This window comes from Cetorhinus maximus, chromosome 6 (assembly GCF_964194155.1).
Source record: "Cetorhinus maximus chromosome 6, sCetMax3.hap1.1, whole genome shotgun sequence".
NCBI classification, from domain to species: Eukaryota; Metazoa; Chordata; class Chondrichthyes; order Lamniformes; family Cetorhinidae; genus Cetorhinus; species Cetorhinus maximus.
The window spans coordinates 75,991,981-76,007,839 of record NC_135884.1 but is presented as its reverse complement, the minus strand read 5'-3'; the positions used below and the strand labels follow the sequence as shown (position 1 = coordinate 76,007,839).

General features: G+C 42.7%; 1 protein-coding gene across 2 annotated transcripts in view; it reads right to left on the bottom strand.

The window, feature by feature from the left end:
• ift122 (intraflagellar transport 122 homolog (Chlamydomonas)) overlaps positions 1–15,859 on the bottom strand; it is a 171,828-nt gene that overhangs the window by 118,854 nt on the left and 37,115 nt on the right. For both annotated transcript variants that reach the window (XM_078543871.1, XM_078543873.1), the window contains exons 6-9: positions 12,609–12,675; positions 11,588–11,728; positions 10,259–10,334; positions 679–870 (exon numbers count right to left, since the gene is read on the bottom strand). In XM_078543871.1, the coding sequence (XP_078399997.1) occupies positions 679–870; positions 10,259–10,334; positions 11,588–11,728; positions 12,609–12,675 (476 nt within the window). The remainder of the gene's footprint in view (positions 1–678; positions 871–10,258; positions 10,335–11,587; positions 11,729–12,608; positions 12,676–15,859) is intronic.

Sequence of the window (15,859 nt, the reverse complement as noted above, 5' to 3'; positions counted from 1 at the left end):
CATTTCCACATTCGAATAAATAAATTTTAAAAACTTATCTTGTTAATTGTCACCTTCAGCTATCCCTTTACGGATCAGGTGTTAGGAAAACAAAGCTGACATGGGCCTATGTATAGCTGACACCAGCTGCTTCAGAGAAACTATTCTTGTGGGGGCAGAGGGGTGGTACTTCAAACAGGCATTAGGCCTCTTATTTGGAAATGCAAAGAGCCAACATCTGTTCCAGGGGTGACCATCAACATTGCCTTTTTTTGGCCTTTACCAAAATGGCAAGCGGTGTATTTCCAGTTCATAATGAGCAAACTCTGCCCGACCTCCATATCTGAAGGCTTGGGAGGCCATGGGGACACTGTAAAATTGGTGCTGCTCAGCTGAGTTTCTAAGCCACTGTAAGAGACTGGGTGAGTTTGAAAAGAAAACTTTCTGACATATTTTCACTGAGCAAAAGCAAAAGGATGTACATTCAGTTTTGAAATATATGGAAAGTTTTTGCCATGGTCATCAAATCACGAGCCATCCAGAATATCATACAGAAAAATAGATATCTCAAGAATGCTGCTGGACAAGCCAAGCTAAATATTTTGCATTATTATTACAAAGGAACATTGGCTGAATTTGAGGAGTATAAATGTGCTTAAAGACTACATTTAGCAAAGATGAACTGGTAAAAAACCTTACAACATAATTGGAGTCTGGCTTCACCCTGCAGGTCCACACCCAGGATTGCTGTTCTCCAATGCTACCAAGGCGAACTCCATCTTTCGTGTACAAAGAGACTTGCTTATCGGAGCCTCCCATCACGATATATTCTCCTTTTGTGAAGTAGCTGACACAGCAGGGGTCAAAATTCAGTGCCCTGTCTTTTCCAATCTGTAATTCAGATACAATTCGGTATTATGCAAAATGTAATCAAATTTATCTGGTTCAGCTTTTCAACTTTAAACAATTTAGTTTTAAGAATTTAAACTAAACAAAGTGTAAGTAATCAGCTCAATCTAGATGAGAATTCCCACTAACTAAAACGCCATAAATTTAAAATAAAGAAGTGTATGGCCAACGAATTGGGAAGTATCTAACAGCTAAGAGAATTAATGCAGTATATCAACGCCATGTTGCAAGAATTACGAAGGAAAAGTTAAAACTCATGGGTTGAAATCACCCTGAAATTATCCGATCTAGTGCATTCACAAAGACGTTACCTGGTCAAATTTTTTTTAAAATAGGGCACAAGGGAATTTCATTTGAATTTGTTCCCATGGCCATTACTAATACTGCACAGCACAATTTGACTCACTTAGAAATTATTTTCAAGCTGTAACCAAGAATCCTAGCCTTTAATGCTAATATGCAGTTCTCACGAAACATGTCTATGCATTTGAAAAAAGACATGTATTGGCATAGCTCCTTTCACAACCTCAGGACATTCCGAAGCGTTTTATGCCAAAGAAATGCTTTGTAGTGTGGGGTAACATGGTATGTAAGAATGGCATTCACCATAAGGAAGATGAAATTCGTCTAATTTTTTTATTCATTCAAGGGACATGGACATCACTAGCAAAGCCAGCACTTATTGCTCATCACTAATTGTCCTCAAGGAGGTGGTGGTGAGTGTTTTCAGGAACCACTGCAGTCCCTGCAGTGAGAGTCCTCATACACCCAAAGTAGGGAGTTCCAGGATTTTTGATGAAGGATTGAAAACATTTCCAAGAGGATGGTGTGTGACTTTCAGGTGGTATCGTTCCATGTGTCTGCTATTCTTGCTTTCTTAGATGGTACACACTGCAGCTACATTACGCCAATGGTAGAGAGAATGGATGCTTAAGTTGGTGGTCGGGGCACCAATCAAGCAGACTGCTTTGTCTTGGGTGGTGTCGAGCTTTGAGAGTGTTGTTGGAGCCGCATTCGTCTAAGGTGGGGAGAGTACTCCTTCACATTCCTGACTTGCGCCTTGTAGATGGTGGACAGGCTTTGGGGAGTTGAGTTGCTCACTGGAGAATAACCACCTTCTGACTTGCTCTTTAGCCACAGTATTTATGTAACTGGTCCAGTTAAAGATGTGGTAAATGATGACGCCCCACTTCCCCAACCCTCAATGTTGATGGTGAGAGATTTGACGATGGTAATGCCATTGAATTTCAAGGGGGGATAGTTAGACTCTCTTTTGCTGGAGATGATCACAGCCTGCCATTTGTGTGGTGTAAATGTTACTTGCCATTTATCAGCCCAAGCATGTATGTTGTCGAGATTTTGCTGCATGTGGGCACAAATGCTTCATTACCTGAGAAATCCGAGGAATTGAGAATGGTACTTGGTGTGCAACCATTAGCATGTATCCTTACTTCTGACTTTATGGTGGAAGGAAGGTCTTTGATGAAACAGCTGAAGATGATTGAGTCTAGGACACCACCCTGAGGAACTCCTGCAGTGATGTGCTTTGGTTGAGAAGATTGGCCTCCAAAAACTACAACCATCTTCCTTTGTGCTAGCTATGACTCTAAACAGCGTAGGGCTTTTTTCCCTGATTCCCAATGACTTCAGTTTTGCTAGGACTCCTTTATGCCACACTTGATGAAAAGCAGCAGCCTTGACATCAAGGGCAGTCACTCTCACCTCAGCTCTGAGGAATTCAGCTCTTCTATTCAAGTTTAGGTCAAGGCTGCAACAAGGTCTGGAGCCAAGAGATATTGGTGAAACCCAAACTGGGCATTGGTGAGCAGACTATTGGTGAGTAAATGCCACCTGATACTGCTATTGGTGATACCTTCCATCACTTTGCTGATGAGTGAGAATAGGCTGATTGAGTGGTAATCAGCCAAATTGGATTTGTCCTACTTTTGTGAATAGGACATGCTGGGCAATTTTTCACTTTGTCAGGTAGATGCCAGAGTTGTAGGTGTACTGGAAAAGCTTAACTAGAAGCGTGGCTACCTCTTGAGCACAAGAATTCAGCATTACATCTGGGATGTTATCATAATCCGTGGCCTTTTCCATATCCAGTGTACCCTACCATTTCTTGATATCATATGGAGTGCAATGAATTGGCTGACAACTGCGATGGTAGGGACCTCAGGAGAAGGTATAGATAGGTCATCCACTCAGCGCTTGTGGCTCAAATTGGTTGTGAATGCTTAAGTCATCCCTTTTGCCCTCTCCTGCTGGATTTGGCCATCACTGAAGTTGGAGATGTTCATGGAGTCTCATCCACTTGTTACTTGTTTAATTGTCTACTACCGTTCTTGATTTAATATGACAGGACTGAATTAGTTTGATCTGATTTGTTGATTGTAGAATCGCTTAACTCTGTCTATATCATTCCGCTTCCACTGTTTAACATGCACTTAATCATAAGTAGTAGCTTCACCAGGTTGGTACCTCATTTATTTTTAGGTATGCCTGGTGCTGCTCCTGGCATGTTACCTTTACTCCTCATCAATGATCCCTCTAATTTTTCTTTGCTATGCCTGGCCTGCATGTTGCGCTGTGCAGTTCCTGTAAGATTGCCAGGCACATGCACATCTTGGAAGGAATGTTCCAAATGCAGACAATCTGTTTGTTCCCTGCGCAGTACATTCCAGATAACTGCGTGTCCATGCACCCATGCAACTTAGAGGGAACACTGCTCCTCATTGAAACATGTTAATGGTAAATTAAGGATATGCAGGCCATCAGGTTATGTATTGTGGTGGAATACAATTCTGCTGCTGCTGATGGCCCGGATCATCTCATAAATGCCCCGCAACATCTCATAAGTACCCAGTTTTGAATAGCTAAATCTGTTCTGAATCATTCCCATTTAGCACAGACATAGTGCCTTGCAACACAATGGAAGGTATTCTCAGTGTGAAAACAAAACTTCATCTCTCCAAGGACTGTGTGATGTATATCAATACATACCAATACGTCATGGACAGACGCGTTTGCAACAAGTAAATTGGTGAGGATAGGTAAAGAAAGCTTTCCTCTCCTGTTGGTTCTCTCACTACATGCCACAATCTCAGTCTGTCAGATATAGCCTTCAGGACTCAGCTTGGTCAGTAGTGGTGTTCTTCGTGATGGACACTGAAGTTCCCTACCCAGCATACATTGTGCTTTTGCTACCCTCACTACTTGCCCATGTTCGACCTGATGCTATGAAACTTCATGGGGTCTGGAGTCTATGTTGAGGTTTTCCGGGGCACTCCCTCCCAACTGTACACCATTGTCTGGTCAGTCTGTCCTGCCAGTGGAACAGGGCATACCCAGGGATGGTGATGGAGGAGTCCACGGCGTTAACTGAAAAGTACGTCAGACTATTGCTTGATTTGTCTAAGGTGCAATTCTCACTATTTTGGTACAAGTCTCCAGTTGTCACTCAGGAGGACCATACAGTGTCGACAAGGCTAGATGTGCCTTTTTCATGTCCAAATTTAATATTTGGTCATAGTCAGGTGGTTCTTCAGGTCTTATTCTCATTTTTGTAGCATTTTGATATAACTGCAAAGTTTGCTAGTCCATTTCAGAGGGCAGTCAACCACACTGCCACTGGGGAAGCACACTGCCATAGGTCTGGAGTCACATGTAGGCCAGACGGGGTAAGGACAGCAGATTTCCTTCCCCAAAGGGCATTGGTAAGCCAGATGGGTTTTTATAACAATCTGGTAATTACATGGTCATCATTATTGATACTAGCTTTCATTACAGCTTTTTTTCAATTCATTGAATTTAAATTCCCCAACCCCATGGTGGGATCTGAACCCATGTGTCCAAAGTATTAGCACAGGACCCTGGGTGACCAGTAAAGTAACAAAACTATAATGCTGCATACTCACGCCTCACTGCTGACCAATATTACACATCTTAAAGTAGTTTGGTCAGGGAGTGACATAAGCAGAGAGATAGAAGGCCATTTATCCTTTCCCTCAGCGAGCGTGGTGGGAGAGGGGTGGTAATTTTACCAAAGCGGGGAAAATTGAAATTTAAAATCTAAAGCTAAGGAAGAATGTAACAAAATAGTATTCGGATATGAATTCTGTTTGTTGTAGCAACTACAGTTTAATAGTTGCTGGAAAAGATATGCCACCCAGCTGCCTAAAACATGGAGGTATAGACATCATAATGCCATACAGCATGCAGACAGAGACAACTAACACTACCATCACAGCATCTCTAACCTATGAACAGCCAGTGTGATGTGGATGTAATGTGTTTCACTGGGCACAAATGAGGTTTATCTTTTGTGGTGATATTCAAACATCTATTGGTCTGCTTTAACTGTGTTCAGGATTTAATTTTTCGGGACATTTTCTAGCAGAAGGCTGAGTTTTATTTTCTGGGAAAGTGTATGGTAATTGGGTTTCCTAGCTATGATATTAGACTTCTGGGAAATGGGCCTCTGACAGGTTGCTAGGGAAACAGGAGCTAATTGGGAGACTAGATTTCAGCCTGTGGTCAAGACACATGGCTCTTGGTGTTTAAGATATTTCAGCCAGTGGTCAGGACAGAGTGTGGCTGTGAAGCAATGTATGTGAAACCTTGCCCATTGGTTTCTTGCATTGGGGTCATTTGGTTCTTTTAAGTTATTGGTCTCCAGGGGCATTGCAACACTTTCTGATTGCAACATGTGGTCAGATGGAAACACCAAGCAAAGTCAAGGTGATTCCCAACAAAGAAGGGCATCTCTTGTGGCAGAGTCAAAAGCAACACAGGCCCAGGTCTGGGAACAGGTTGCCAGCACCCTCTCTTGGCCAGGAAGGGGAAATCTAATGAAGGTTAAGTAACTAATTTCAAAAATATGAGCAAATAAAATATAAAGCTCAAAATTCTTTTCTTTATTCTAGGGTCTGCAGTTTTAAAACTGTTATGGATTTTACAATAAAAAAGTAGGATAGAAGGCAACATAAAAAACTTACCAAAACGACTTAAATTGCAAGCATCCGCTTTATTCATATGTTTTGAATGTTTGTCATTTATTAAGGTGCCCGAGTTCTACTTCATAAGACAGGAAGCCAATAATAAATAAACATTTTTCATGGGCCAGCATTTTTATTGCCAATCCCTAATTGCCCTCAAGAAGGTGGTGGTGCGTTGCCTGCTTGAACTGCTGCAGTCCCTGTGGTGTGGGTACATAGTGCTGCTTGGGAGGGAGTTCCACAATTTTGACCCAGTGACAGTTAGGGAACAGTGATATATTTCGAAGTCAGGATCGTGAGTGACTTGGAGGGGAACTTACAGGTGGTGGTGTTCCCATCTATCTGCTGCCCTTGTCCTTCTAGGTGGTAGAGGTTGCGGGTTTTTAAGGTGCTGTCGAAGGAGCCTTGGTGGGTTACTGCAGTTCATCTCAACCCACAATCAGAGCTCAGGGTCTGCATGAACTTACACAGGCACAAACTTGTGCTGGAAAATGATGTTACAGGTATCTCAAACACAGAAAATATTGCTTAGGGTTGAGGGTTCATCTGGATCCTTGAAATAAGAGGGGCAGCTTATGGTGTCTGGCATTAGTTAAACTTGCGCATGTACCCTTCAGCTCAAAAAAACGTTTGGCCACCAAGTTTCTGAAAATGCAAGTTGATAATGGCAGTAACAGAAACAGGACATCTCGGGTGGAGTGAAAAGGGCAACCAAACAGGGTATCTGCAGGACAGAGGGGGTGGAGTTGCTTTGTTAGTAAGAAATGAAATTAAATCGATAGCAAGAAATGATGTAGGGTCAGATGATGTAGAATCTGTGTGGGTAGAGTTGAGGAACCGCAAAGGTAAAAAAACCATAATGGGAGTTATGTACAGGCCTCCTAACAGTAGTCAGGATGTGGGACACAAGATACACCAGGAGATAGAAAAGGTGCGTAAGAAAGGCAAGGTTACAGTGATCATGGGGGATTTCAATATGCAGGTAGACTGGGAAAATCAGGTTGGTAGTAGATCCCAAGAAAAGGAATTTGTGGAATGTCTATGAGATGGCTTTTTGGAGCAGCTTGTGGTGGAGCCCACTAGGGAACAGGCAATTCTAGATTTAGTGGTGTGTAATGAGGCAGATTTGATAAGGGAGCTTAAGGTGAAGGAACCCTTAGGAGGAAGTGACCATAATATGATAGAATTTACCTTGCAATTTGAGAGGAAAAAGCTGGAATCAGATGTAACGGTATTACAGTTGAATAAAGGCAACTACAGAGGCATGAGGGAGGAGCTGGCCAGAATTGACTGGGAGATGAGCCTAGCAGGAAAGACAGTGGAACAGCAATGGCAGGAGTTTTTGGGAGTAATCTGGGAGACACAGCAAAAATTCATCCCTAGGAAGAAGAAGCATACTAAAGGGAGGACGAGGCAACCATGGCTGACAAGGGAAGTCAGGGACAGCATAAAAGCTAAAGAGAAAGCATACAATGTGGCGAAGAGCAGTGGGAAACCAGGGGATTGGGAAGCCTACAAAGACCAACAGAGGACAACTAAAAAAGAAATAAGGAGGGAGAAGATTAAATATGAGGGTAAACTAGCCAGTAATATAAAAGAAGATTGCAAGAGTTTTTTTAGATATATAAAGGGTAAGAGAGAGGCAAAAGTGGACATTGGGCCGCTGGAAAATGACGCTGGAGAAGTAGTAGTGGGGAGCAACGAAATGGCGGAGGAACTGAATAGGTACTTTGTGTCAGTCTTCACGGTGGAAGACACGAGTGACATCCCCAAAGTTCAAGAGAGTCGGGGGGCAGAGGTGAGTATGGTGGCCGTTACCAAGGAGAAGGTGCTAGGAAAACTGAAAGGTCTGAAGGTGAATAAATCACCTGGACCAGATGGATTACACCCCAGAGTTCTGAAGGAGATAGCTGAAGAGATAGTGGAGGTGTTAGTGGCGATCTTTCAGGAATCACTGGAGTCAGGGAGGGTCCCAGAGGACTGGAAAATCGCTGATGTAACCCCCCTGTTTAAGAAGGGAGTGAGGCAAAAGACGGGAAATTACAGGCCAATTAGCCTGACCTCGGTCACTGGTAAGATTTTAGAGTCCATTATTAAGGATGAGATTTCAGAATACTTGGAAGTGCATGGTAAAATCGGGCAAAGTCAGCATGGTTTCATCAAGGGGAGGTCATGCCTGACAAATCTGTTAGAATTCTTTGAGGAGGTAACAAGTAGGTTAGACAAAGGAGAGCCATTGGACTTCCAGAAGGCCTTTGACAAGGTGCCGCACAGGAGGCTGCTCAGTAAGACAAGAGCCCATGGTGTTAGAGGCAAGGTACTAGCATGGATAGAAGATTGGCTGTCTGGCAGGAGGCAGCGAATGGAGATAAGGGGGTCCTTCTCAGGATGGCGGCCGGTGACTAGTGGAGTTCACCAGGTGTCAGTGTTAGGACCACAACTTTTCACTTTATACATTAATGATCTAGATGAAGGAACTGAGGGCATTCTGGCTAAGTTTGCAGATGATACAAAGATAGGTGGAGGGACCGGTAGTATTGAGGAGGCGGGGAGGCTGCAGAAGGATTTGGACAGGTTAGGAGAATGGGCAAAGAAGTGGCAGATGGAATACAACGTGGGGAAGTGTGAGGTCATGCACTTTGGTAGGAAGAATAGAGGCATAGACTATTTTCTAAATGGGGAGAGAATTCAGAAATCTGGAGTGCAAAGGGACTTGGGAGTCCTAGTCCAGGATTCTCTTAACGTTAACTTGCAGGTTGAGTCGGTAGTTAGGAAGGCAAATGCAATGTTGGCATTTATTTCGAGAGGACTAGAATATAAAAGCAGGGATGTGCTGCTGAGGCTTTATAAGGCTCTGGTCAGACCACATTTAGAATATTGTGAGCAATTTTGGGCCCCGTATCTCAGGAAGGATGTGCTGGCCCTGGAGAGGGTCCAGAGGAGGTTCACGAGAATGATCCCAGGAATGAAAGGCTTAACATATGAGGAATGTTTGAGGACTCTGGGTCTATACTTGATGGAGTTTAGAAGGATATGGGGGGATCTAATTGAAACTTACAGAATACTGAAAGGCCTGGATAGAGTGGACGTAGGGAAGACATTTCCATTAGTAGGAGAGACTAGGACCCGAGGGCACAGACTCAGAGTAAAGGGAAGACCTTTTAGAACAGAGATGAGGAGAAACTTCTTTAGCCAGAGAGAGGTGAATCCATGGAATTCATTGCCACTGAAGGCTGTGGAGGCCAGGTCATTGAGTGTATTTAAGACCGAAATAGATAGGTTCTTGATTGGTATGGAGATCAAAGGTTACGGGGAGAAGGCGGGAGAACGGGGCTGAGAAACTTATCAGCCATGATTGAATGGCGGAGCAGACTCGATGGGCCGAATGGCCTAATTTCTGCTCCTAGGTCTTATCTTCTTAGCCAATCATATTTAAGGATTGGGGAATAAACATGGGAAGGACTGAAAAGGAGGATGAATTAAAACTCTTGATTTTAATGTCAAATCATTTTCTGAAAGGGAAATAAAAAAGAGGGGAAGTAAAATATTGGATTGAGAGAGGGAAAGGGAAATTAAGTAAAATACATTGTTAAAACCTCCTTGGAAAATTCAGACCTGAAGTAATGAGGCTTCATGTATGTGATAGTTAATCTTTGGTGCAAGAGAGTAATTAAGACTTAAAATGTAATTAAAGGGGCACTTATGTTTGTTTTGACAAGACTGTGGCAAGTTTAATGGGCAAGAATGACAAGCATAAAAAAATGGAGGAGGCTAGTGCTTGACATGCCGTTTAGATATTCACATTTAGCCTTGAAACTGTTCTTCGCCAGAGGTTGCTGTACCAATTACACATAAATAACATCAGGCATCGTTCGTCTTGCTGTTATTTTGACGGAAAATTCCGTCTCTATTTGTTGACATACCGAACCCAGTACTCTTACAAATTCCAGGTATAATTGCTGAGCTTGCTAGATAAAGAAAACTGACTACTGAAAGTACATTTGGAGTGACTTCATTAGTTCAGCTTCTCCTTTATTTTGTCAGATTTTATTGAAGAATGTCTAATTAGTTATACCCTTACTGGACTCCTTAAGTTTACTTACTCATTTTTTTTTTGTTTAATTCACATGTTCACCATCTTGTTAATTATGATTTGATACTGCTTTATGAATATGAAATTTGAAGCAATCAGCTCTAATCTATATTTATGACACCAAAGAGTGACATAGAAACCGTGACAGGAGTGACAGGGCTCCACCTAACATGCACTATATTTCATGTATGATATACACAGATTAAAAAACTGAACAATTTGTAATACTTCTCTGCAGCATTTCTTTAGACAAGTGCAGAAATGTTCCCAAACATACCTGTTTGCCACTGAGTTGGTAGAAGGAAAGCCGTTGCCCCCAATCTGCCACAGCTAGGATGTCAGTGTGTTCATCTCTGTCCAATCCAAAATTAAGGTTCAGGAGATATTATTGATTATATATCACAATGATTTACCTAATGTAATATGCATTAAGTTTCTGCCTTTTTTTTATTCATTTACGGGATGTGGGCATCGCTACAAGGCCAGCATTTATTGCCCATCCCTAATTGCCCTTCAGAAGGTGGTAGTGAGCTGCCTTCTTGAACCGCTGTACCCTATGGTGTGGGCACACCCATGTCCGGTTAGGGAGGGAGAGAGTATGGCATCATTCATAACAATGCAAGCCAGGAACCAGTCATTCTGTGACCACTTTAATTGATACAGAAAAATCCATGTTTAGCTCATAATAAAGGACAATAAACCTGAACTTCAGTCAAAATGGGAAAGAAGTTTTTGAATGTTTAAATCTAAAGTATTCTTAACTGAGGGAAAAGGAGAAATGACTTTAACTGACTGGAAACAATGCTTTGACTTATATGGAGGAGATATTCACTGTAATTGCTTTGTAGTAATTCTTAAGAGAGAAGGAAAGCTATAAGATTCAAGGTGCCACCTCTCTCACTGTGCCACTGTCAGGGTGCATAATGGCAACTTCAAATACTGTGAAAAAAGGAATCACGTAATAATTTTATTTTTTTGTGAACTGAATAAAGATGAAAGGTAGCAGTGCTAGGGAATGAAAAATATTTTTCCATCTGTCACCCCTATCAAGCATTCGTACTTCAGGTATATCACAGACCAAAACAAAAGCAAAGTTCTCTTTGCTTTGTATAAACAATGTGCAACTTCAGAACTGCATCAACACTGCACAAATTGGAATTTTCCATTTTCAACACCAGCTGCCTTTATTGTAAATTATTGAATAAATTACCAATTCAATGCTTATTAGCTTCCAGTATGGATTTCATGCTGGCTGAAGAATCATACAAATTGAGAACTAGGTTGAGACTGTCCAAACCCAATTTCATATGCTGTAATAACCAGGAGAGAAAGATGACTTTCATTTCATTAGGCTGGACTGGACTTAAACTAAGATTCCATTGACGAAAAGGCATTTTTGGTAACCCCACCCAGTCCACAACAAAGGATTTTACTTTTTGATATCTGTAATTCATATCAATATACATCTAACACAGATACCACTGCAATTAATAAACAGTGTCTGCAGCTATCATTTTGATCTATTTTATTTAGCTTTGAATGGTAAGCATCCTAAAAACTCCAAAAAGGTTTGGTCCAGTTCACTGAGATATGTTTCCTTACTTACTTAGACGGATTCCAGCAAATTGACCAGATTGGCACAGCACCAGGTCGCTCAATTCTCACTTTCTCTTCTCCACTCTTACTTCGGATACTGACAATACCGCTGAACAGGCTGATGGCCAAGTACTGACCATCATTTGTCCAACTAGTAAAGTAGAGCAAAGAAGAAGAACAGGTTTAGGAAACAATTTTAAGGGGGAAAAATTACAGTGACTGCATTTCAAGACACTGTTACTGAATTTATTAGTTTTAAATAAAGTTTATCTCCTCTCCTCCTAAAGGCATTAATCCCCTGTTGAGATATGCTATACATCCTGCTGGATGCGTGATGCTGGGATGATCTGGCTCTCCTTTACTCGCATGAATAATTTGGCTCCCAATACAGCCATCTACTACTCCTCTTCATCTAGCACATAGATCATATTAAGTGGGAATGAAGTGCAGTAATTTTTTGAAATGCGATATTTTCCAATTGTAGTGCAAAAGTGAATGTAGGGGATGGCTTCCTAAGTATAACAGTGAAAATACTTTTATGACACTTGCAGTAATTTCCAAGATATAGCCAAAAGTTTTCATGACTAATCCCAGTGTCCCTTTATCCCAGTACTTTGATCAAAAGGTTCTGGCAAACTTTGTCTTTTAAACAATGGTATACTTTTTCAAGGGTGGATGGGAAGGTGGAGATCCCAGATTGTAGGATGGATGGCATCGTCCCATCCCAACTCCATCATTTGCATGTGCTGGTCACTGTGAGGGTCATTTTGTAGCCTGATAAATTTGTGGTTCCCTTTACAGCTACATAGACTAATCCTTCAGCCAGGAATGAAGAAAATTGTTGAGAATAAGTAACATGCATTGCAGTTCTGTGGTGGTTAACATGGAATTGTACCAAAGCAGATACAGAGAGCAACAGATTGGAAGTTTGCAACTACAAGCATGAAGATCAAACAGTTTGTAACCATCAGCTTTGGGAAAATGTTTAAAACCCACATGAGCAATGGTACAAGCAGCAAGGACTGGGTTACCTGCAGCAGGTGATTTTGCTGTTGACTTTGTGCTTGGAGACAGATTTCTGCTCTGGAGACCACAAACCTGCATTTAATTAATTTTAAACATAAAGGCAAAAGTAAGTTAAATTATAAATGTGTGAATCTTTAAATCCATTAATTCAGTCAATCATTCTGTTTGTTTCTAAGCTACTTGCAGTATTTATTTCAAAAGTAGGGGTCTAGCAAACAGCGAGGATGGCTATAAGAGATTTCAGGAGCACATGGACAGATTAGTGCAATGGGTAGACAAGTGCCAAATGCAACTTAATACTGAGAAGCACGAGGTAATAATTTTGGAAGGAAAAACCAGGAATGGGGATATATACTAAATGGGAAGACACATGATTGGAGGTGAAAGGTACTTCGTTAACATGAATAGACTATCAACTGTTTTCTATCGTGTATCAATAGCCAATCATGTCCCAACCTTCTTGATTTTTGAAAGCCTTTTATTATAAGCCCTGCTTGCTTTTGCAGCAGACTGCAGACTGCAGGAGTAACGTCAGATGGAACATCACTGCTGAAATCAGGCTATAAAATCTAGCCTTTTTACCAAGCCACAAGGCTTAAAGTTTTATAGCCTTCTTGAAAGCCTGTTTCAGAAAGGTCCAAGGTTTGCCTGGAAAAGGGAAACTGGTGCTCTGGCTACAAGTGTTACGAACATACAAATTAGGTGCAGGAGTAGGCCATTCGGCCCCTTGAGCCTGCTCTGCCATTCAATAAGATCATGGCTGATCTGACTGTGGCCTCAACTCTACATTCCGCCTATCCCAAACCCCTTTGAATCCCTTGTTGGTCAAGAATCTATCTAACTCTACCTTAAAAATAGTCATACCCTGCCTCCACCAGTCTCCGGGGAAGAGAGTTCCAAAGATTCACAACTCTCTAAAAGAAAAAAATCTTCTCGTTTCTGTCTTAAATGGAAGACCTTTATTTTTAAAATGTGTCCCCTAGTTCTGGTCTCTCCCACAAGCTGAAACATCCTTTCAGCAGTCACTTTGTCAAGTCCCCTCAGGATCTTATATGTTTCAATAAGATTATCTTTCAATCTTCTAAACTTCAATGGATACAGGTCCAAACTTTCCTCATAGGGTACCACCCCACCACCACCCCAATCCCAGGTATCAATCTGGCGAACCTTCTCTGAACTGCTTCTAACACATTTATATCCTTTCTTATATAAGGAGACTAGAGCTGTACACAGTAGTCCAGATATGGTCTCACCAACGCCCTGTACAAGTGTAGGAAAACATCCCTACTTTTATATTCCATTCCCCTTGCAATAAATGACAACATTCCATTTGCTTTCCTAATTACTTGCTGTCCTTTCATACTAATTTCTTGTGATTTCTGTACCAAGACATCCAAATCCCTCTGTACCTCAGTGTTCTAAAATCTTTCTCCACTTATATAAGCTGTTTTTCTATTCTTCCTGCCAAAGTCAACAAGTTCATATGCTCCCACATTCTACGCCATCTGACAAATTTTTGCCCACTCACCTAACCTATCTATGTCCCTTTGCAGACTTACGGCCTCTTCACAACTTATTTTCCAACCTATCTTTGTGTCATCAGCAAATTTAGCAACCATATATTCAGTCCCTTCATCCAAGTCATTGATCTAAATAGTAAATAGCTGAGGCCCCAGCATAGATAACTGTGGCACTTCACTCATCATATCCTGCCAACCCAAAAATGAACCATTTATGCCTGCTCACTGCTTCCTGTTAGCTTACCAATCCTCTATTCATGCTAATATGTTTCCCACTACACCATGAGTTCTCATTTTGAGTAGTAACCTTGAGTAGTGGCATCTTGTCAAACGCCTTCTGGAAATCTAAGTACAGTATATCCACAGATTCCCCTTTATCCACATTGCTTATTACTTCCTCAAAGAACTCCAATAAATTTGTCAAACATGATTTCCCTTTCACAAAGCCATGTAGATTCTGCCTGATTGCACTGAGGTTTTCTAAGTGCTGCACTATAACTTCCTTAATAATAGATTCCAGCAATTTCCCTACGACAGTTGTTAAGCTAACTGTACTTTTCTGCCTCCCTCCTTTCTTGAATAGAGGAGTCACATTCACTTGTTTCTAATCTGATGAAACTTTTCCAGAATCTAGGGGCAGAATTTCCCCATGTCGGGCGGGCCGGTTGGGAGCAGGTGCGCCACCCACGATCGGGTCTGCGCCGCCATTTTACACAGGCGGGCCAATTAAGGCCTGCCCAGCATACTTCACGACTCCGGTACATATCGCGAGTGGGCGGACGGCGGTGGACGCGCTCAGCCCGCCGGGTCCAATGGCAGCCCGGCAGCCTGTATAAAGGAAGGCCTGGCAGCCTTGGAAAGGCTGCTCGCAATGGCCGGGCGAAGGGTTCTGCAGAGGGGCAACGTTGGTGACGCAAGTCCGGAGGGTAGTCCATCGGGCAGGCCAGCAGGACAGTGTGCCCCTCGTTTATCAGACAAATGCCTAGCTGCCCTCCTGGAGGAGATGGCAGCGCGGCGGGAGGTCCTTCTTCCGAGGAACGGGAGGCGGAGGCCCCCCCGACCTGACCAAACATGCGTGGGAGGAGGTAGCCAAGAGTGTTAGCTCCCATGATGTGGTGCGGCGCACATAGCTCCAGTACCGCGAAAGGTTCAATGATCTCCTGCGCTCGGGAAGGGTGAGTACCATGTTGCCTCAAGTCACTTAATGCAGTCGTCACCCTTTCCCCCAAACCCCACCCCCACCCCCGGCAACTCTGAGTACAGTAACAGCATTGGATCCTTCACGTCATGTATCCCTCACTGGGTGTGACAGCAGAGATTGCCCATGCCTAGAACTGGGGGCCCACACTGGCTGGGTTGGCAGAGATGCGATGGCAATTCAGGTGCAGGCTGGACTAATCAATGCTCTTCTCTTCTTTTCAGGAAAAGACTGCGCACAATGCGTCAGAACGAATGCGGACTGGCGGAGGGCAGGCCCAGTTGGCCATCCTTACGGCTTTCGAGCAGCAGGCCATGGACCTTGAGAGGTCCACCGATGGCGGTGAGGCTGGGTTGCCACAGGGAGGTATGTTTGGCGAGCACTCAGGTCACCATGTGTGTCACAGAAACCACGGCACTGCTGAATGCTCCGTGATTGAAGTTAGCAACATGGGTTTATCCTTGATTATGGAAGGATGAGCGCATAATGATCTGGGGGAACGGCATGCAAGTTGACATTGTCTGCACTGTAACTAATC